Source organism: Zonotrichia albicollis, chromosome 10, assembly GCF_047830755.1.
Source record: "Zonotrichia albicollis isolate bZonAlb1 chromosome 10, bZonAlb1.hap1, whole genome shotgun sequence".
Taxonomy (NCBI): Eukaryota; Metazoa; Chordata; class Aves; order Passeriformes; family Passerellidae; genus Zonotrichia; species Zonotrichia albicollis.
This window is the reverse complement of record NC_133828.1, coordinates 12,051,359-12,073,613: the sequence shown is the minus strand read 5'-3', so window position 1 is coordinate 12,073,613 and position 22,255 is coordinate 12,051,359. Positions and strand designations below refer to the sequence as shown.

At 40.8% G+C, this 22,255-nt stretch overlaps 1 protein-coding gene across 1 annotated transcript in view; it reads left to right on the top strand.

Moving 5' to 3' along the window:
- The window catches only part of SPAG16 (sperm associated antigen 16), a 372,211-nt gene that overhangs the window by 155,166 nt on the left and 194,790 nt on the right, over window positions 1-22,255 (top strand). The window contains exon 11 of the mRNA XM_005486882.4: window positions 19,074-19,217. Coding sequence (XP_005486939.2) covers window positions 19,074-19,217 — 144 coding nt within the window. The remainder of the gene's footprint in view (window positions 1-19,073; window positions 19,218-22,255) is intronic.

Sequence of the window (22,255 nt, the reverse complement as noted above, 5' to 3'; positions counted from 1 at the left end):
CGGATGGACAAGAAATTGGAAGTGCTGTTGGGAGTGTTTGTTGTCTTCTGCTACAGCCAGTTGCAGGAAGCCTGTCACTGGAAATCTCCAAGCACTGGGAAGCAGGAACTGGTCTAACTGATGTGAGAGACAAGGATGTTCTCCAGTCAGCCCTCTCCAGGGGAGCAGATTTAGGGACACAGCAGGTTTCTTGCCCTGCAGTTCTGTGCCACTCTTCTGTGTGGTTACAAAACCTTGTGCCTCCTCTTCCTCATCCCCAGCCTGCAGGGAATGCTCTCCCAGCATGTCATGGGCAGTCAAACTGTTTCCTCTAAGCAGTATTGAGGGAGTTTGTGTGTCAGGGTCTCTGTGACGCCTTTGTCAAGCTCTGCCTTAAGTGTGTCAGGAATCAATAAATAATGAGGAGAAAATGCCCAAGAGGCCTTTTAGGGGCTGGAAATGACCCAGATGTGTGTATGCACCTATCAAAAAAAAAAAATTCATTGCAGAATCCAAAATTTGATATTTCTATCTCTCTTTCTCTGGCAGAAGCATGTCAATTTTAAGAGCATCCATGTGTTTAGAATGATGTGATTCTAGCAACCTGCACTGTGTGCACAACGAACATTTTTTACTTCTCTCCCCTGAAGGACATGTCAGAACAAGTGCAGAGCTGAGACAAGAGGAGGGCAGCTCTCTTGGATTGCTGGGGCTGGTGTTGATGGCTGAGCTAAGCAGTGGTGCTGTGGTTTGCCACAATTCAGGCAAGGCTTGCTGGAAAACAGGTTGTTCTTTGTGTGTGTGTATATGCATATACATAGGAGAGTGTTTAATCAGAGTTAAGAGGTGCTAGAGCAGTGTCAGAGCGCAGCAGACAGAGCCCTGTTGCATCTCTCATTCTGAGGTCTTTCCCTCCTGGGCTCATTTATCACCCATGTCAATTGCTGTGAAACATGATTCCATCTTTCCAATGTTTTTCTCTGCTTTTTCCTCAATTCTTTCTTGTAAAGCAAAAAAAAAAAAAAAAAAAGAAGAAAAAAAAGCTGTCCTTGTTTTGTTTATTTGAAAAATGCCTTTTTCACATTCCTTATCTTACAGAGACTCTGTGCTTGGGCATCTGTCAGTGTGTTCCTTCTGCATTGATTGCACACAGATTTCCTTCTGGGTTTGAAATGTGCTTTGTCTTCTCTGCCCTGGTCTGTGTGTTGTAGCTGCCACTTCTGCATCATGGAGTCATTGCAAAAAGAATGTTTTACCATTCCTATTCTCTCATCCTTTGGGCTATGGTGCAGAAAACTCTTGCTCTCCAGTGTTTCTTCCAGGCTTAGCCATTGGGACATGGGAAAATGTGAAAAATGTGCTATCCACACCCTAAAATGGCAGAGGGAAACAGCAACATTTGTTATTCATAGGATTCTCTATGCTGGGCTTTTTCACTTCAAAGGGAATTGTAAACCAACCAACCCCTTCATCATTTGATCATTTATTATTTGATAATTTGAAGGCAAACAGCAGAAAAGACTTGGCTTACAAAACTGCATTAGGAGGCTTTTTAGAATCCCTAACAACCAATCTGAGGTAAAAATATAAGATATTCCACTACTGATTTCTTTGCACATCTGAAAAGGATAAAAAGTACAAATATTTTGGAAATTGATTTGTGTTATCTATATTTCTGTTTCACTGTCTGTGGAAGCCTGATCTAGAAGCCCTCAGGGAGGAGAGAAATGAAGAGCAATAGTTACAAGTTACTGAGCTGGAGGTGTGTTAACAGCAATGGGAGCACAGGCTCGGCTCTGGTTCATTCCTTTCTGGCCTCCCCTCTGTCCCTGCCTATTAACTGTGAGCAAGCTGGGTGTTACCCCCTCCCCTGCTGCTTTTGGGAGGTGTGGGAGTTCTGAGTTTAGTAGGCAATTCCTGCCCTCTGGTGATTGTTCGTGACCTGGGTTTTGTTGCTCGGGTGGAATTTGGTCCTTTGGAAGGGAATTTCCTACTGCTCCTTTTCTCTGTGTAAGGGCCTTCTTTGTACATTATCCTGCATTACTGATTTGCTTTTGGACACTTCCTTGAGGAGGCTGGTGAGGGCACCTTGTGCCTCTGGCAGCCTCAACACCTGCAAAGACAGAGATGAGCTCTGCCAGGTCCTTACAGCCCATCCTTTGCTCCCAGTGAGTGTTGGTGGTGTCTGTGAGCTGCAGCCCCTGGGCTCACAGCCTTGGGGTCTCATTGCAGTCACAACTTGCTGCCCCACCTCATCCTTTCCCTCCCTGGTTCCTTTTTCTCTGCCCACACAATCACAGTTTCTCTCTCCTGTGCCCACACAAATGCCATTGCTGGTGTCCTGTTCTCCTGGTGCCCCTCCTGCTGTGGGCACCTCTCCTTGCCCTCAGGCAGCTCCTTTGGATTTCACTGGCATTGGAGCTGCATTGCAGCTGCTCCTGACTGGCAGGGATGTTTGATCCAGGACACATTCCTGATGAATGCAAATCAATGCTATTTTTCCTGTTCAATGGTAGATAAGGATCCCTTAAGCCAACCCTTTTCCCACTGTTTCTGCACCTGTATTCCTGCTCTTCCTGGTGTATGCCAGGTAGGGCTGTGGAAGGCTGAGTTAAGCCCAGAGAGCCAGCAGGGATGGCTGGTGTCAGTCAGCTGCTCCTGACTGTAAGGAATATTTGATCCAGGACACATTCCTGATGAATGCAAATCAATACTATTTTTCCTGTTCAACGGTAGATAAGGATCCCTTAAGCCAACCCTTTTCCCACTGTTTCTGCACCTGTATTCCTGCTCCTCCCTGTGTGTGTCAGGTAGGGCTGTGGAAGGCTGAGTTAAGCCCTGAGAGCCAGCAGGGATGGCTGGTGTCTCCAGAGCTCCTGGAAGTGCTCAGTGTGCTCAGCTGCACTCATTTGTTCTGTTTGGTTTTGGGAAATGGCACAAGGAGCAGGAAGCTCAGGCAAGCTGGAATCACTTTCCTTGAACTCCAGGATGGTTTCAGCATCTCTCAAGCAGAGAAGTGACTGCTTAATTAAACATCAAGGGTGATGGAACAAAATGGCAGAAATGATCCTGGGTTCCCCCTGTGGAGTGAACCAAACCTTGGAGAAGTCCTGGAGTCCCAAATTCACCTGCACATGCCAGGGCCACAGCCAGCTCCAGGGCTCTGCCATGGCACATGGAAGGAGAAGGAAGGATTCTGTGCCTGTGGACTGAGAGCCACTGAGCTTTAATGGCTATTGCAGATAAATGCTTCAAAAGGAAGAGTTTTACCACTGTCATCCTCCTAGTATAAATAGGTTTTGGAAGAATATTAGGTTAAATCATGCTGGCTAAATCAATAGAAATGATTTCACCTTCCTTCTCTCAAAGAAGTGTTTATGCCGTTGCTTTTCTTAGAATTTTTCCATTTATTTGTCTGTATAGCTCACTGCATGGCTCTGGATTTTTGGCCTGCTTTACAACATATTTTGTGAAGAAAAAAAAAAAATGTTTCCATTGCTTAGTGACTAGGGGATGGTGGCAGATATAAAAAGAAAAAAACCACATGTCCACTGTGTCCTTTGAATCAGATGTAGGCATAAAATTTTCCAAGAGCTGAAAACCTGGGGAAAATTTTAGAAAGGGTTTTATTTAGAGTTAAAAGTAGAATGGAATAGAAAGCTCCTTCAAAAATACAGAGGTGAATGGGTGAATAAACTTGTTTGAATCCTGTAGGATGAGCTATCTCTCCACCATGTGACAGGAACGTTGGCTGAGTTGATCATACTCTGATCCAGGGGGAAAAGTTGCATAGTTTCTCATGAGCTGGCTCCTCGCTTTCCTTGAAATTCAAATTTTGATTTGCTGTAATGGATACAGAAAGAGGAAGATGGTTCTTTTCCAAAACAAAAGTGAGAAAATGACATTTAAAATTGTAATGTTCCTCAGGGGAGAGATATCTGTGCTGTATTGTTCAGAGGGATGTGTCTCAGCATGGGATCCACTTTTCAGTTCTGTAATAATCTCCTGAGGTCCTTGTGGCCTCTAAACAAGGTCACTGCATAGTGTGGGGAAAACTGGAAAGATGGTCTTCTCTTGCTGTCTCTGGCTATAAGTATTATGAGAAATACATTTATACAGTTTGTGTGCAGTGTGGATGTGAACAAAGAGGTTTAAATTTTTAAGTCTGAGAAATGCTAGGTAAATGGGGCACTCCTGTGGGTGCTCCCTGAGCTGTAACTGCTGGAATTTCTGTACCTCTAGTGCTTTCCTGCCTTTTTTTTTTTTTTCCCTTGGCTTGTGGTTAGCTAATTAATAATTTGTGTTAGTTATGGTGAGGGGATCTGTGGAGATGTGAATTAATACTTGGTTTATATTAAAGAGTGACATGATTGATGTGCTAATTACACAGATACTTGTTCTCAATATTCTACTTTATTACATAGAAATATGAAGGCCAGCTGCAATAGCAAGCTCTGCTAATATATAAACACACACAATAACAAGGGCAAGATAAATGATTTTCCAGGTTCATAAAATGTCTCTTTTTTTTTCACCATGTACAACTTGGACAACACCTGGAATATCCTCAGTGGATAGGAGGGAGCTGGGAATGGGGGCTCTTGGCTGCTGGGGTTGGTATCAGCTGTTCTCTGCACAAGTGGCAGTAGTAAAGCTGAAGGATGTAATTAATCCTGCTGACACCAAAATAAATTGGTGCAGTTTGATGTCCAGCTCTGCTTTGTGGGGCTAATTGTGTGCATGAAATTATGCATGTAACTGAAGCTTTTGACTTCTTTACAGCCAGAACTCAAAGCACAATTCAGGAGCATGTTTTAAAGCAGCATGGTGATGCTCCATTTCTGTATACCCCTCAATTATCCATGTTCTGTATTTGCTCTTATTTGGAACACTGGCATTTGTAGAAGGAGCCCAAATACTTGCTTGTTATATGTGCAGGATTAAGTATTAAATAGAGCATTATAAAACTCTGCTGTTTTATACACATGTACAAACATAATATCTGCTTTATTTATGATTTTTAAGAGAGATTTTTGGTGCGGTTTAACAGACTGACATATTTTGGTACAGCTGCCTTCTGCATTTTCTTACTTGTAAAGCCTTAACAGCCAGAGTGCATTTGTTTGTACAGGTTTTCAGGAGTGAAATAAACTAGACCAGATATATTTCGAAAGCTTTAAAAACAGTTTAAAGTAGATGTTTCTATAAATCCCTATTTTATTATTGGAAGTGCAGCTATTTCATGACATAGGATATGGGGTATTGTTTCCTTTTTCCCTGCTGGAGGACACACAGAGCTGATCAGTGGCATTTACAGAGGGAGAACCAAGCACATTAAGCAACTGTTTGCACAGAGCTATATGCTGAAATACTAAGTCAGTCCAAATTCCCATGAACTTTAATGGTATTTTTTTTTCTTCTAAGCAATTCTCTGTACAAGCCTCATTAAATGAAGAAAGGATTTCTATTGATTACGTTAACTTTAACACCTGGCTGGGAGGATTCAAGTGTGAACACTGCTAAACTCTGTTCTTGTTACATGCAAAGGAAAATAATATGTTGGGATGTGGAGAAATCCCAAACAGCCCTTTGAAAGCGTGCTACTTTGGAGCTGGAATCAGAGTCAGAGAAAGGTTAGGGTTGGAGAGGACCTTAAAGATCATTAGTAAAGGATTGTGGTGGATAAAAATGAGTGTTGGAGCCAATTCTGGGGCAGGTGCTGCACATTAAAGGTGTGGCTGTATGACAGCACAGCACCACAGGAATTAGTTCTTTGGCCAAGCCATGTAATTGTGCAGAATTGAACCCTGGAGTTTCTCTGGATGTTCCTTTGTATGGTTTTGTTGTGGCTGTGGTGGTGTTCACAGGGGTCCCAGGATGAGGGAAGAGATGAGAATGTTGACTCCATATTTCAGAAGGCTGATTTATTATTTTATTACATATGTTATATTAAAAGAAAATTATATACTAAAACTATACTAAAAGAATAGAAGAAAGGATTTCATCAGAAGGCTAGCAAGGGAAAGGAATGGAATGATAATAAAATCTTTTGACTGACCAGAGAGTCAGAGACAGCTGGGCTGTGATTTGCCATTAATTAAAAACAACCACATGAGACCAATCACAGATGCACCTGTTGCATTCCACAGCAGCAGATAATTATTGGTTACATTTCATTTCTGAGGCCTCTCAGCTTCTCAGGAGAAAAAAATCCTAGAAAAGGATTTTTCATAAAATATGTCCATGACATGTGGCCTGTGGAAGAAGGATTTCAATGTGTCATTTGTGGTGTTATGAATTGCAGGGGGAGCTCGGATGCCTCTCCCTGCGCTTTGGGAGCTGAGCAGGAGAACCCTGGTACTCCAATGACTGCCCAGACTCTGCTTCAGCGACTCTGCTTCAGCTCTCTGGGGATTTTTATCTGTGCTGTGGCCACTTGAGGATACAGAGCTTAAGCTGTTCAAGCTGAGATTGCTGCCTTTTCAACTCCACATGGCAGGGGAACAGACAAGGCTCCTTTTAGATGACTACAGCTTTATAGAGTGGCTCCCTAAAACTCTGTATTTGTCAAGTGGACATTATTATTTGTATCTTTTTAAAAGAAACCCAAAGCCGTAATTTTTTTTTAATTTGAAAATGGATCATATTAAAATTGGAGTTAATGTGATGTGAAGTATTCTGCTGAATTTGAGTAATCAATGGTAATAAAAATAGTCCATTTAATGGTGATTTAAATTCCTCTGTTTCTGCATCTGTAACATTAGAGTGGAATCTTGTCTGTTTTTCACTTTAAGCAATCTACTTTAAACTACTTACATAGTAAGCATTATTTACTGCTTTTAGGATTACCCTAAACTAATTTAAGATGTGCCTCATTGGTTTTCCTACTCCATGGAATAAAAAATTACCAGCATTGGTTTTTAAAGTGCATTTTGCACTTCTGCAATTACCATATTGATGATTGTTTTTCCTATGACAAATAGACTATGGAGTTCTGTTGCACTCTTGACTTCCTAGTGGTTCTTAAATTTGCAGCAACAGTGAGCTCTGTGAGGCATGATGGGGGGTTGGTGTGCAGTGTATATTTGTCAAATGTAAATGGTATTATACAGATGTTAAAATTAGAATGTGTGAGAGAGCCATGTGCAGCTACACTTGATCAGCTGTTTTGGTAAAGCTGATTAAGGATTGGCTTTAAGGTTGCTGGGTTTTCGTGAGTACAAAGGGGTTATTTTTAGTGGTACAAAATATTCTGATGTTTTGAGTTGAGAGGAACTTGAGCTTTTACTTAAAGAGAAAAAAAAAAAAACCACTAACAACTTATATGGTCTTTCTGGTGATATTAAGCTGGTGTCACACACAGAGGTACTGCTGGAAAGTTCACACCTTAGACATCACCTGTGCAGGTACTCAGTGAGTATCCCAACATTTCATCCAGAGATTTCATCTCTGCAGCAGCTGTTGGCAACTTCCATCCCCAGCATGCCAGATCCTGGTCACTAAATGGCCTCTGCCTGGGCAGAGACAGGCAGCAATGCAGATGTGCTTACTCTCAAAGGTGTTGGAGATTTTTTCAGAAATGGCTTAAAAGGCAGCTGTGAGGAGCAAATTCTCACAGCCTGTTTCTGTAAACAACTAGGTTCTCAGGGTTCTCAGACAGTTTTCTCATAACATGTAAATATTCTATCTTTGGCTGTTTTGGGAAAGTAAAAGTAAGTTTTGAGAACACAAATCTTGGTATTGTAAACAAAAGGAGGAGTTGAAGTTTTCTCTACAGCCTATCGGGAGCTCAGATTTTGCAATATGCATGAAGTGAATTAGCACTGTTATAAAAGGTGTCTACTTTGATCAATAAACTGGAGTCGGTGCTGACCAACAAAGGAGGGTCGTCTCCCTTCACTTCAACACAAAGGGAAACTCTAATTTGAGTTGTGCTTCATCAGAACCAATCTTCTAGGTCTGTCTGTGAGGCTTTGTTGGGTGATTGGTGCAAGCTGTGGTGCCCAGTTCATTCACCACTTCCTCTAAGACACCATTAGCTTTTTACATGATAGATGGCATGAGAACAACGTTTCCTGTGAGTCTTTCTCATGTCAAAGGTAAGCAGGCACCCTTCTCATTCATAGCTCTCTGGCATCTAAAATGAAGCACTGATGTTTAAATGTGTAAAAAAATTATTTTAGACATGTTAATCTCTGGGATTTTGGTAGTCTCTATTTCTTCTATTCCAACTTCTTTTTCTCTGTGCATGCTGGAAGTTGAAGGAAATTGTGAGATCTAATTCTAGTTTTCATAAAGTTATGTGGATCTGGGCGTCTCTAAGGTTATTTTCCAGTTTTGAAGAGCTTTGCTTTCTACTTTCTTCCCTGCAATGCCTATGGACAGTGAATGGGGAGGAAAGATGGGAAGAGAATTTGCCAAATACACCAAATATTGTGTAGCAAACATTCTAGAAATTCCATGGTCTCCAAGGGCTTGGCTTTGGTAGTATTTGGTCAGATTCTCAAAGCTCCTTCACTTTCTGTGGACTAGCATTTGTCTCCAGGCCACAGTGTAGGAATATGGGCTTTTTATTTTTCATGAACAGGCATGTGATGCACACACAGTGGGACACAAAGTGGTCATGGCAAAATGAAACTGAGGTGTTCTCAGCTTTTGTGAGTCTCACACAGAATATGAGAAAACCACAAATCTGTTTATAAATGAGCTCTACATTTCTTTCCGTGGGAGTGATGACTTGAAGTCTCCCAGAAATTTTGTCCCTCTTTTGCTCTAAAAGTCTGTATTTGTTGACACTGCTTTTTATCCCTCACTATAGCCCAGTGTGAAGAGAATGAAGACTAATTTTTGGAAGCAGGATAAATGGCAGCCCTGGGGGTGAAAGTGCTAACAAAGGGTAAAAAACTGAAATCTGGAATCCCATCGTTTTAATTTGGATATGACTCTGGAAAAGGTGTTTTATTCCAAATATGCTTTGAATTGAAAATTTGTAGCTTGCATGACTTTGAGTCTTCAGGGGTTTGTTTTGTAGATATCAGTAAGTCATGAAAAACATTACAATTTAAACAGAATGAAGACACCTTTCAGAAAACTCCTGCAAGCTTGCCTGTAAGGCTCCCATAGGTGTCAGAGAAACTCATGAGTACCAGCAGTCATTTTTATATGTAAGTGTTTTTTATTATTCCAGACTCTTCTGTCAGGGTTCTTTGATACATCTTAATAAATGCTAGAACTCCCTTACTTAAGAAATTCCATGTTATAATTTTTGGGTCTAGGAATAGGTAAAAAATATGTAGCAACTGGCAGAATCAACATTGAAGATTGTACTTTGTGGCTAATGTGCATTACAAGGAATATTTTGAGGGCTTTGTCAGAATGTAAATCTCTAAGTAACAACACTTGGAATATATCTTCAGCATTTTTCCCCCCTCTGGAAGTGTCCCCCAAAATTAGTATCTTATTTCTTCTTTTTCTCTGTGCATGCTGGAAGTTGAAGGAAATTCTGAGACCTGTTTCTAGTTTTCATAAAGTTATGTGGATCTGGGCCCCTCTAGGGTTGTTTTCCAGTTTTGAAAAGCTTTGCTTTCTACTTTCTTTCCTATGGATAGTGAAATGGAGAAGAAAGATGGGAAGAGGATTTGCCAAATACACCAAATATTGTGTAGCAAGCATTCTAGAAATTCCATGGTCTCCAAGGGCTTGGCTTTGCTCAAGAGGGTAATAATTTTCTGTGAGTGATTGTACATAATTCCATAGCAGAGGCAGGAACTGCAAACAGGAATATGACTTGATTCTCACACAAATATTCAGAAATCCTTAACTCATACTGCCTGTGAAGATTAATCCATGGATTAATCTTCACAGGATTTCTTCCAGGAATTCTGACGAATGACATGGCAGAATATGGAAGAGTCAGGCTGTAATTTTCTTAAGTCAGGGTTTTCTATGGATTTTTTCTCTGGTGTAGTAATTAGAGTTTAATATGCAGCTGGCCTGATTTTAAAGTAAAATTCTACAAAAATAAACCAGAATAATTAACTATCACAACAATTTAGCAGCGGAAATGGCTTTTCCTATATTTAGGGTTTTAAAATGTATTGTGTTCCTTTCTAAAGGATGGGTTTTAATACAAACCAATGTAGTGGCTTAGGTCAGGAACTTCTTGGTTGAACTCCACAGGCTGCATTTCAGTTTGGGAATTTGCTTAGGAAATCAGTTCTGTTCAGTGTTTTCATTAGCAGAGAGGAGGATGGAATACAGAGTAGCTTATAAAGTATGCAGATGACACCAAGCTGTGAGGATCTGAAAATGCTTTTCTGTATCAGATCAGAATTCAAAATAAACTTGGCAAATTGCAGAGATGGTCTGAAATCAGCAAGAAGAACTCGAATTAAGTGAAGTGCCACATGATATATTTAGGGAAAAGAATTTAGATACACAAATTCAAGGTACGAAAAGGTTTTCCTCTGTTAAGAGGAAAAACAGGTAACAAAGTCAACAGTATACTTTGCTGTTGCAAAGTAAGGAAATTAATTCTGGAATGTGTGAAGGGGGATGCTGTGTCTCTAATGCTGGGTAATTAGTCCAAATTAGGGCTGGTGAGGTCTGAGTTGGCATGCTGTATCCATGTTTGGTTATGACTTCTAAAAAGCCTCTGGAAAACTGCCTAATTTAAGACAATGTTGGTAACAGCCATCTGATATCTAAAGATTTTAAGACAAAAGGGAGAGGGAAACTTTCTCCATATTCCTGAGTGAAAAATTAAGGGAAATTTTTTGCTGTTTGTACTCACAGTGATGAAGGTTGTGTTCTGTAAAACACTTTTTGAAGCCTGAGCCCAGAAAAAGCCACCTAGAGCTGTTGTAGAAACTTTTCAAGGAGAAATTATACAAATCTGTGCTGGGTGTACCTTCCTCAGCCCAAGGCGGATGAGGTGATGCCTTTCAGCATGTGTCTGTAACTCTGTGCAGGAGATGAAAATAGAATTAACAGCTTGAAAAATTCTTCTCTTGAAATGTTCTGGAAAAGTGGAATGGCTGCTTTTAGTGGGGAAAGCTTCCTATCCTGTGGGGCAGACTCAGCACAGCCTTGTGGGGCTGCAGCTACTTGGGATCACGGAACTAGGGAATTTTTGAAGCCAAAATCCATTTTTCTCTCATACACATACCCCTGGTTATGGAGATCACCAGAGGAAGAACACAATTCACAGCTGCTGACTTTGCCTCTTAGTCCTAACTGTGAAGAAACTATTTATTTATGTAACTTTCTTCCCACAAGAGTTTCCATTAATTCTGTTGATGGAAGCATTTTTCAGCATTACAATAGTGAAATAAAGCACAAAGCATTAAATTCTTCTCTGCCTCCAAAAGTGAGAAAGAAACACTGGCAGGAAACTGACCTTGAAAAGGTAATGCTTTGGTTTCTTAGTAATTTAGAAATCTGAGTTAATTTGATGCTCTAATTGCAAATTATATTTTTATATATTGTCCTTTATCAACCTTGATAATTTAACAGAATTTACCAACTGGCAAGTCTCAAGTACTTTTTCTTCCAAACTCTTTTATACCACAGCACTGCTCCTAATCATCTGTGAGAAAGCTGCCATGCAACAGAAGGCTGGGAATTGCTAACAGTAATGGTGGAAACTAATTCAAACCTGGCCACAGGTAGAAGCTTTTGGGAAAGCAATCTGCATCTTTTCAAGCTGGTCAAGCTAGAATAGCCTTTTAGAAAAGCAGTCTCTTTCATTCCAAAGGGAGCCCAGCCATTATCTACTCAATGAGAAGGGCAAAAAAGAGGCAACGGGGATGTATTGAGGAGGGAAAGTTTTTGCCAAGTTTGCCAACATTGCCTTTCCCTTTGCTTCTCTGCCCATGAAGTGGTTCAGAAGCAGAGGTGCAGTGTGAAAAACCACAGAGGCACCTCCTTTGCCAAGCTTTGCCCCTGTTTTCTGTCTCTCCCCTCTGCTCTGGAGTTGCCCTGAGAGCTGTGATCCCCTCCAGAGGCTGCAGATCCCAGCTGATCTCATTACAGTACTCTTTTGGATGCTGGGATTTAACACTCCTAGGGGGCTGCCTTACCCTAAAAGAGTGATGTAGCATTTTTCATGAAGGGATAGTAAAAGGTGAGTGATGGGCAGTGTGAATCATGGCATAAATCATTTCAGGCACGGACGTGCAGCTTTCACTCTAGAGGAAAGCTATTAGGAAAGGATGTCAATGTTTTAACTTTTTAATTGCATTTACTTGTTTGTTGCTACTCTCATTCTTTTTGCTTTTGGCTTAATTATTTCTCCCTAAAGTATGCTGCTTACCTAATAAGTTGACTAAGCTTGAAAAATTGATTCAAATACATATTAAATAAGAGCTTGTGAACTACAGCTACAGCGAGCAGCTCCTGAGTTAGTTGGTTTCTTTAATAGCACCCTCAGTCTTAGCAAAAATACCCCAACCACTTGATCTCTTTTTCTGTTCACAGCTTTGTCAGCATCTAAACTTTATGACAATTTGAATAAATTTAAAAATCAAGCCAAGCCCCACCCCTAGATTTTGCACTGAAAATAAACAGTGGTTCTCTATGTGGAAAAAAGTGATTTGTTCTTTGCCTGCTGCTCTGGTTTAAGGCAGGTTAGAAGGGAGGTGTTTCAGAAATGTGTAACAGCTGATGCTGCAGACTAAGTGATTTTTATTCTTTTTTCCTCCTGTGGCCTGCAGTAATTATCAACAACCTTGTAAGCACAATCAAAGGAATTAATAAGTAAAGATTCTCTTAAGAAGTAATTTAGATTCATGCCTGTTGTTATTTACAGACATTTTAGATAAAAAGCTTAATGTTAGGGTGCAGAGGTTTACAGTACACAAGATTATAATGACATAAACACTTTGTGTGTTATTACAAAGCTTCTAGAAAAATCCTTTTGCCCTGATGTGATTAAGGAGACAATCTTAAACAAGATTATGGATGTTTTTAAGTTACTATGCTGTGAAATTGGCACTACTCCTGGTACTGCATAACTCAGGAATATGCATGAGCCTTTAAAGAATGAGACCTCTGAAAATACATGTGGATCAACAGCATAGTTTTGACTTTTTCTCAGATTTGATCCAGAGCCAAACTTTGTTATTAAGAAGGAGATGATTTTATATTGGCACATGATCAGATCTAAAGCAGTAAAACCTGGGTAGGTTACAACACTCAGTTAAATTGATGCATTTTCATAATTGCACATGGAGTGGATAAACAGAAAGTGATCAGAGAACACCACAAAATGGATGTTCTGAATTTATCACAACTGTGTCTGTATCAGGGACTTAGAGTGATGTGTTTAATACAATTCTTTTTGGAGGCACTTTATATTGTAGGGAGAGTCCAGTTCCTGAAATTGTTTCTTTTTGAGAGGAGAACTGGGTTTGCCAAGTTAGAAAGTGTGTGCATTTATTCCACTTTACAGGAATAAATATGTTTGCTGCTGCTCTACAGCTGGGAGTGAAGATTCCGTGTGCATGTAGACTAGAATAAGGACAAACTCGACTGTGAGTTAGGAGGTTGCTTGTCCTCTAGAGATACAAGTTCAAGTCTCTGGAAGATTGTTTTCTCATTATTTTCTAGGGTGTACCAAGGTCTGCTGGCCAGTCTAGAAGGTGAACTTCAGGTACATCACGATTTTAGCAAGTTTTCTCCCTCCCAAACCCTGAGTCATAGGAGCTTGGGAGGCATCCAGGAATTTCACCAGACAGGATAGGGTTTCTTAAGCATTGAGGTGGCTGAGATCTATCACTTACTTCCAGATGGACATTTACCTAAATGAAACAAAAGATAGGAGCTTTATGCTCTGAGTATTTCCCCCTTCTTAAATTCTTTAATGGTTTGATTTTTTTTTTATCCTTTTTTTTGTCTGTTTTAGCTCTTATTTTCCCCATTGAAAGCATTTTTCTTAGATAAATTCTAAGACCTCAAACAGCAACGCAAGCTATTCAGTTATGCTACTGTTGCATAATAAAACCCTGAATTAAATGTCAGTGTTGCAATTATTACTGAAGAACGCTGTCAGGTGAGATCAGGTAACTCAAGCCAAGATAAAAAAGGTGGCAGAAAAGACTATATTAGAGAGAGGATGAGTTGCAACAGGCAAAATGATTGATTGGGTTGTTGTGCAGTGTTTAGTTTGAATTTTTTGGCAGGTTAATCTCAGCTGAGAGCATTTCTCTGGCAGTTTGTCCCCTTTCCTTGGCCCGTGTGGCTGAGGGGCTCTGTGGGGCAGCGGCCGGAGCTGCTCCCGCTGCCCTCAGAGTGCTGCTGCTCACCTTGGTTTTTACTTTGCTTTTCCTCATCCCCAGCCACCATCAGGTAGGTAAGGAGGGAAATAAGGCATGTGCTGCAGCAAAAGGGTGATCTCTGTGTTTTCTGGCACTCCCTTTCCCCTTTGGAAGGGAGGGACCTTCCATGACACCGCTGGTCCCCCTCAGCCGGCTGTGAGGGGAAAATGGGCCTTGCCTGGATCTGGTCTGTGTGGGCTAAATTTGTTTGTAGTGAGATCCTTGGAGCATGGGTGTGGTGGAATAGTGACCTCCCTCATGCCTAAAGAGGCTGTCTGGAACAGAGGCCAGACAGAGTTAAAGAATAAAGCAGGTATTTATTAAAAGGCCTTCAATGGATGCACCCTGGGCAGTACAAGAGCCCGGCTGTGGCTCCGCGCAAGATGGACTCCAAGTCACGAGTTTTCACACTTTTATAAGTCTTGGTCCATTTCCATATTGGGGTTAATTGTCCAGTTACAGCTTCAGGTTATGCAGTCCCATCTCTCAGTTTATTCTCCTCACTTTGCTGTTGTTGTTACTTTTTGGCCCTGAAGCTGCAATGGTGTCCTTGGTTCTCAGGCTGGAAAAGGATTGTTTTGTCTGACTAAACTGTGAGGAGAACTTGCTACCACTTCATATGAAGTTCAGAGTTATATACTAATGCACTACAGAATCTGAAAAATATGAAAGCTAAAACTTAAAGCATCAGTCTCATATCAGGCCCAAGCTGGGTGGCATTGGCTGGGTGGCACCTCAAAGGTGAGTGGGAGCACCTTGGTGGCAGCTCAGGGGTGGGAAAACATGGTTAGGTTGTGCATTTCACACATGCATTGCCACAGGAACTGTTCCTAATGCTCTGGTTAATGTGTCCTTTGTCTCAGCACAACTGGCTCACGCCTAGCAAAATCAGGCCTGGAATAACATTTCAGATTTTACAAACTCTGTATATTTTTAGGGCACAGTCCAGCAATATAACAGTATGTGCATGTGAACAATATCACTGATTTCAGTAGGACTGAATGCCCTCTTATTTATATATATTATATATATATATTATTTCTTTATATATTTGTTTTCCTCTGAGGCTGTAACCAGTATCCATCCTCTGGAATTCGGTGCATTTCACGTCCTCACCTCCAAAACCCACCTTGATGGCAGAGAAAGAAATATCAGCAATTTCCCAACAGTTTCCACTATAAAACCAAGGTTTTCAGCCAGTTGTAACTTCACCCAAATATAACTGTTCAGCCCAGCATTTCCTGTGCTAGGTATGGTGAGCAAGGCTGATTTTTTTTATCTAGGAAAATGTTGGCTGCAATCTTTCTGTCACTGGGAAAAATGCATTTGAGAGCTTTTTTTTAATCTTGCAGGAACTTTGCTGCTCTCATATTTTGGAGTAAGAAATGCAGCAGAAGAGTTTTTTGGTCTGAAAGCAGCTTCTGGCATTAACAAGAAACGTCTTTGCCAGTACCCGGGAATGCAAATAAATTTGATCAAGTCATGAAGTTCTAAAAATTGCGTATCACAAGCAGCATCCAGTACAATGCTGTATCAGAATTTGGCAGCTGAATGCTGTCTATATTGAGAACACATTTTTCTGTATAAATTCTGGATGTGAAACCATAGAAAACCGGATATTGTCCTTGTTTCTGCCACAGAGAAACTGGGTGAGGCTGGATAAGTCACTTAGGAGTACTAAACTGGTCATTAATTTTGTGGTTTTCATTCTCTCAGTGCCTAATTTTGAGACAATTTAGGTTTTATTTCACATCCAAGCAGTTTTGTGTGTGGAATGCCCAGTCCCTCTCCTAATCATGATGGAACCCATCTACCTGTCTAATACCTGGGGGTATGCTGGGAGCTGGGAGAGCAGGCTGCTCATGGCACAGTGGTTCCAGTGTTTCAGAAACCCTGATGCCAGAAAATTCTCCTCCATATGGATCTGAGCTCTGCCCTCCCTCAAGTTAGTGGCTGTATTAATCCCCCAGCTGATGTTCCCCAGGCAGCTCAGGGTGCAGCACTTTCTGACCTGAAGGTTGATTTTGTGTGATGTGGTCAAGTGTGGAACGCCCTGAGACTGAAAGTATTTTGCATGTGAAGAAACTGTATTTTTATTTATGGCTCAGTCATAATAAATTAAAATAATTGATGATTGTTTTGAAAGCAAATTACTGGGAGTACTATATATCTACCATGGCAAGTGCTGAAGAGATGAGAATGTCTTATAATGCCGGAGTGAGTTGTGTAAACAAGGGTATTTATATACTCAACAGCAGCAAATCTCCCAGAGGGTTTTTTTTGTTGGGTTTGTTTTTTTTTTTCTTGGCTGAGTCTCCACTGATCCCACTTTATCCCCAAGGAGGAGGAGGAGAAAACTAATGTTCCTATCACACATGTTCCATTATTGATTTCCATTCCAATCCACCCAAAGTCTTCTGTGCTGGAAATAATTAGACCCTGTGAACAGAGATGAAGCAAAAATCTATACAAGGCTGGATTGCCAGAAATGAAGACAAGGGTGCCTAATTAATGCTGCATATAGAATGCCTTTTGGATGAATGGGCTTCCCTTTCTCAGAAGCAGCTCAACAGCAGTTGTGTCACAAATTTGCTGTTAATTAAATGGTGTTCACTGTGTGCCTGTAAAAATGGCATGGAGGAAGAAAAACATTGGACAGCAGCAGCATTTTGCAAAAGCTCTGCAATTTAAAGGCAAGACTGTGAAAAACAAATTTGCAGCCTTCGTACAGACAACAAGAAATTTTCTTCTGTATGAAATTCACTTTATGGGTTTTCCCAAAGCTCCACAGGAACGTCTGGTCACTGCAGAAGTTTGGGCATTGCAGAAGCTGGACTGGGAGGGTTGAGGGTAGGCAGAATGTTCCTGGCAGCTGAGAATGGATGAGAGCACAGCTGCAGCCTGGCCAGGGCGTAAGGATTGTCCAGGAGGAGTCAGGGTCTAGAGGAGCACACCAGATAAAATTTTCTCTGTGTGGAAGGTGACCTGAAGGTGATCTAAGGCTGTATAATGCAGCTTGGAAACTGAGAAGGAAGATCTTTAGGAGGAATGTAAGAGAGCTGATGGAAAGGCTTCACAACAGCCCCCACTGAGAGCAGAAATATCTGGAGAGGAAAACTGGAGGGGGTCTGAAGTGCCTGAAGCAGGTTAAGAGAAAAATGTCAGCTGTGTGCACATGCAGATGGCAGCAGTGGGGTTGTTGGTGCTTCAGAGGTCTCTGTAGCAGAGGGATTCTGGGACAGCTCTTCTCATCCTGTAATTTGCAGGCCACTGGTGCCTTCCCTCAGCCTTTAATTCTCTCTTTTTATCTCTATTCCCCCCTTGCTCTTGTAGATATCTGCTGTGGCCAATCTGAGTGATACAACTGCTCTCTGTGCATCTCTGGAGAATTTAAATAGCATCATTGCCTCCTTCTCTTTTTTCCTATAAATGCAGAGGAAGTTTATCCTCTTTAGGAGAAGATAGAAAGCATTTTTTTTCTAAGAAACTGGAGAATGAGTAAATCCCAGGCTCCTCGCTCGAGCAGATGGATTCAACTGATGAGTCTGTAGGAATCTTCCTAGGCTGGGCATTAAACTGCAAGAAAAGATGTTTTCTGATGAAATTCCAGTTGACATAAATATATTTTTAGCATGGGTTTGATAGAGGGAATTATTTTTCCCACTATAGTAGATGCTGTGCTTCTGGTTTAGGAATTTTATGAAATAAAATTGAGTGCAGGAGAAAGGTGCTAATAAAAAAAGAAGTTTTTATGACATTGTGCCTTCTAAGTCCTCTCTTTTCTCCCCATCTGGGTGCTTAGCATTGTCTGTCTCTCTCCTCTCATTCTGCTTTATTAAGCTTTTTTCTCTCCGACCTGTCGGCCCCGATGCACAGCTGAAATAGGTGCACACACAGGTTGTGATTCTTCTCCCCATTACTGCAGTTTGAGTCTGAACTCCAGATTTAATCTGCCTAAATAAGCCACTCCTGGGACTAAAATCAACTGCTAGAACTTTTTGATGTTCAACAAAATAGTAAGGCATTACAATGATTTAAATCAAATAACCAAATCCATATGAAATACTCTTCTTGTTATCTTTCCAACAGATTGATTTTCTTCCCTGGATCCATTCTGAGCTGCACTGCAGTTGCTAAATCAAAAATAAACTGAGTTTTCAGTCTACGGGCGTGTTAAGTGTATGATTTCCATTACATCGCAGCTTGCCACATATTAAAAATGAAAACATGGAACACATTTTGAGTACAGAATTGAAATGAATTTTCTGACCTAGTCCCAGTGAATGGACTCTAAAGTGCTGGCAATGCCTGTAGCTCCTGGACTGTAATTATCATTTCAGTTATTTCACAGTGGTAGCAGACTTTACACCTGTGGGCACAAGTGGGGATGGGCTGACATCGGTGCTTTTTGGAATTATTTTGGATAAGTGGGAATGTTAATGATGTTGGTGCAGCTTGTTACCCTCTTGCATGTTTGTTAGAACATAACCAAGCCAAGTATTTCAAAGCATTGTTTGAGTGTTAAGTGGAACTTGAAGAGAGTGTGAAAACAATTTTGGTTTCACAGAAATCAGTCCTGTTATTTTTCTTCAGCAGCAGCAGCAGCTCATCTCCACAGCATGTATTTTGAATTCTCATGAGCTTAGAAAGCATTGCTGTTTGCTCAGTCCATCCAGAATCAGACTCCTGTGGCTGTTGCCCTGAGTGCAATGGATCTCATGTGTTTCCCATGAAATGGAGCTGGTTCAGAACATAACCTGCCTTTCTCTTCTCCTGCAGCTTGGCTTTGCACCCCCGGAAGAACATCGTGCTGACGGGCGGCGATGACCACCTCTGGAAGACGTGGGGCTTCCCCGATGGGAACATCCTCCTGACAGGGGAGGGACACACGGACTGGGTCTCAGGCTGCTGCTTCAGGCCCAGGTCAGTGCCTCTCAGCATCTTTTGCTGCTCATGGTGACCCCCAGAAATGTTCAAAGTCTCTTTTCCCAGCCTGAGTGCCTGAAGAATCAGTCAGAGCTCTTAATTTCTTGGTCTCAAGGTTGTTTATTGTATCTTATCTATAAAAATTTTCTCCTGCCCTGCCGAGGTCCATCCAGCAGGACAGTCAGAGGCACTCTGCCTGCCCCCAGGGCAGAGTTATGTCTTTATACTAAAAACTACATATACAATGTTTACAATTACTTTCCAGTACCTATCACCTATGTTAGACAGTGAGCTTCTACTCTAAACCAATCTAAAAGTGCCACCATCACAGCAGGAGATGGAGGCCAAGAAGGAGAAGGAGAACGGCTGGACACGCCTGGTTCCCTCCATTTTTCTATTCTCTAGGTAAACCCAAATATTCTTAGTCATATGATAAATAATGCATAATACAAGAAGTCAACTTTTCAGTATTATTAATAATGGGGCTGTGTTTGCCACAGTGCATGAACAGGGAGAAAATGAATACAGCAAGACCTGAAAAGCTTATTTTGCTTTTGCACACGCCCAGATTCCTCCATCTATTCACTCCATGATAACTTCACTATTATTCTACCTAAACAGTTGTGGCTTGCTGATCTCCATCTAAGGTTGGTAATTTGCTCCACGGGTCATAATCAAACCCACACGTGTTTTGGGCTCTGTGCCAGGGCTTCTGTGCCCCCTGGCAGGGGCCTTGGCTGCTCAGGACAGCCAGAGGGATGTCCTGGGTTCCCACAAGTCCTTTTACAGGCCCTGCTCCCTCCTGGAGCTCCTGTATCCACTGCCCTGCTTTGCTGCCTCTGTGTTCTCCCCCTGCACTCTGCTGAATTCCCAAACATGGAGATAAAATGTTCCTCTGCCTCTCACAGTGTTGACTTAAGACTGATGGCTTTTAGTATTTTGTACATCTTAAACCCTGTCCCTATAGCAGTGCATGTTACAAGGAGTAATAAGCTTTTCAGGCCTTGCTGTATTCATTTTTTCCCTGTTCATGCACTATGACAAACACAGCCCCATTATTAATAATACTGAAAAGTTGATTTCTTGTATTATGCATTATTTGTCATATGACTAAGAATATTTGGGTTTACCTAGAGAATATGAGCTTTCCTGCCCTTTCATCTTATGGATTTGAAGCTGAATTAATAAATGAAGGTGAACATGGAAAATACAAATTAAATATTTAAGTTACAAGGGTCACAGAAATAGGGCAAACACGAAGTAGATTTTTTCATCTTTCTGTTGAAAAATAGGACACCATTTTACTCTCAAAACTAAAATGCACTTGATAAGGCTGAGCTTCTATATGTTGAAATTATTTTGCATCAGATTTGTGAGGCAGCATTTTAAATAGAGTTCTTTACTGTTAGTATAATAAAGGTCTGCCAGGCTATTCACCTGAGGCTTGGTTATAAAAGGAGCATTATTAAGCCTTCAACCTTGTATTTTCATTGTGTTTATTTTATTGAGCAATATTAGCTCTCTTCTTCACGAGGAGGAAATGTATCCTATTTAATTTCATGGTTCCTCCTGATTTCTGAGTTTCTAATGAGCTACCAAAGGCAGACATAGTCCTCTAAACACAAGAAAATCCCCTCCTTCTTTTCAAAACCTCAAGAAGCAGGAGTCACGCTTTCTGGGATGAATTAAACATGCACTTACTCTTCTATTGCATCACTTTCTCCTAAGAAAAACAGGCTTTTTCTTGAGCTGCTTGTGTTTTTACCATGTTCTCTTTTTCATGTGTATATCCTTAGAAATAATTACATTTAAAAGAAGAGGATAATATTTAACTTAAATAATTCCATGTAATACAGGAGGAGAGAAATGGAAGGCTCAGCTTCTTGTTTTAAAGTGGTAGGAAAATTTATCTATTGCTGCATGACAGATTTCAGAGTTTGTGAGTGCTGGACATGGTTTAAACTTGCAGATAAACAAAATACTGCCTTTTCCTCTTAACCTGTTGTGAATGTAAAACTTAGCACAGGGGAAGAAAAAGAAATACAATTAGAAGAGCATGTTATCATTTATAAAGCTGCTGGCCATACTAATCAGATTTCGATAATGCATTGTTACCATGACACCCGCTGACTCAGAGACTCAGAACTATTTTCTCATTAGTCTTTGACCAGAATACAGTCCTTTCAATAGGCTTTCCTATTTCTCATTCAATTATTGAAATTAAAATGAGTTGAGGTACATCATTATTCTCTTGCAGTATAAATTGACTCCTGCTGAATGCTCTGGAGTGATTCAAAAGCAGTGCTGTTAAAATATTGTCTTCTGTTACTGCATAAAATACATAATGTGGCAGAATACATTTAATCATAATTTAATTTTTATTTTTTTTTTTAGATAGGAAACTTTTATATATCTGTTTTTCTCGGAAGGAAAACCAATTAAGTGAAAATGAACAGTTGTAATAGATTTATTTTTTCTTTTTCTGGAATCAAATGTAGATAACTTCTAGTTTTGTTCCCAGTTTAAAGATTTGCAATGATGTTCACCCCAAAAGTGAAAAAGAAAAATATTTTTGTGCCACTGGGCTATTAAATGGTGACCTGTGTAGAATTTCCATAGTTCTGTGTCTTTCCTGTTTGTTCTCAGTGAGATCACTTCTCTGAGTTTCTTCTCTCTCTGTAAAATCAGGTTTAGAACAACCTCCACCTGTGGTGTGGGAAGTGTTCTGTGTGCAGGCACACGAGTCTGCTGTCAGATCACCTGCTACAGCATCCTGCAATAATAACCCAAAATCTAATGATTTGAGGGGAGCTGTGATGGGAATTTCACTGATACTTCTGCACACATACAAATGACTTAAAATCCCAGAAATCTGGGGGTTTATGTGCTCAGAGTCTTACTTGAGCAAGGGGCCTTCTCATGGTTGTGTCTGTGCCACCACTGTGTAAACAGGGGTAAAGCTGCCAATATTGCAGGTGGCTGGCAAGATCTAGAGACTTGAAGCTAAAGTGCTTCAAAGTTGGGTTTATATCTCC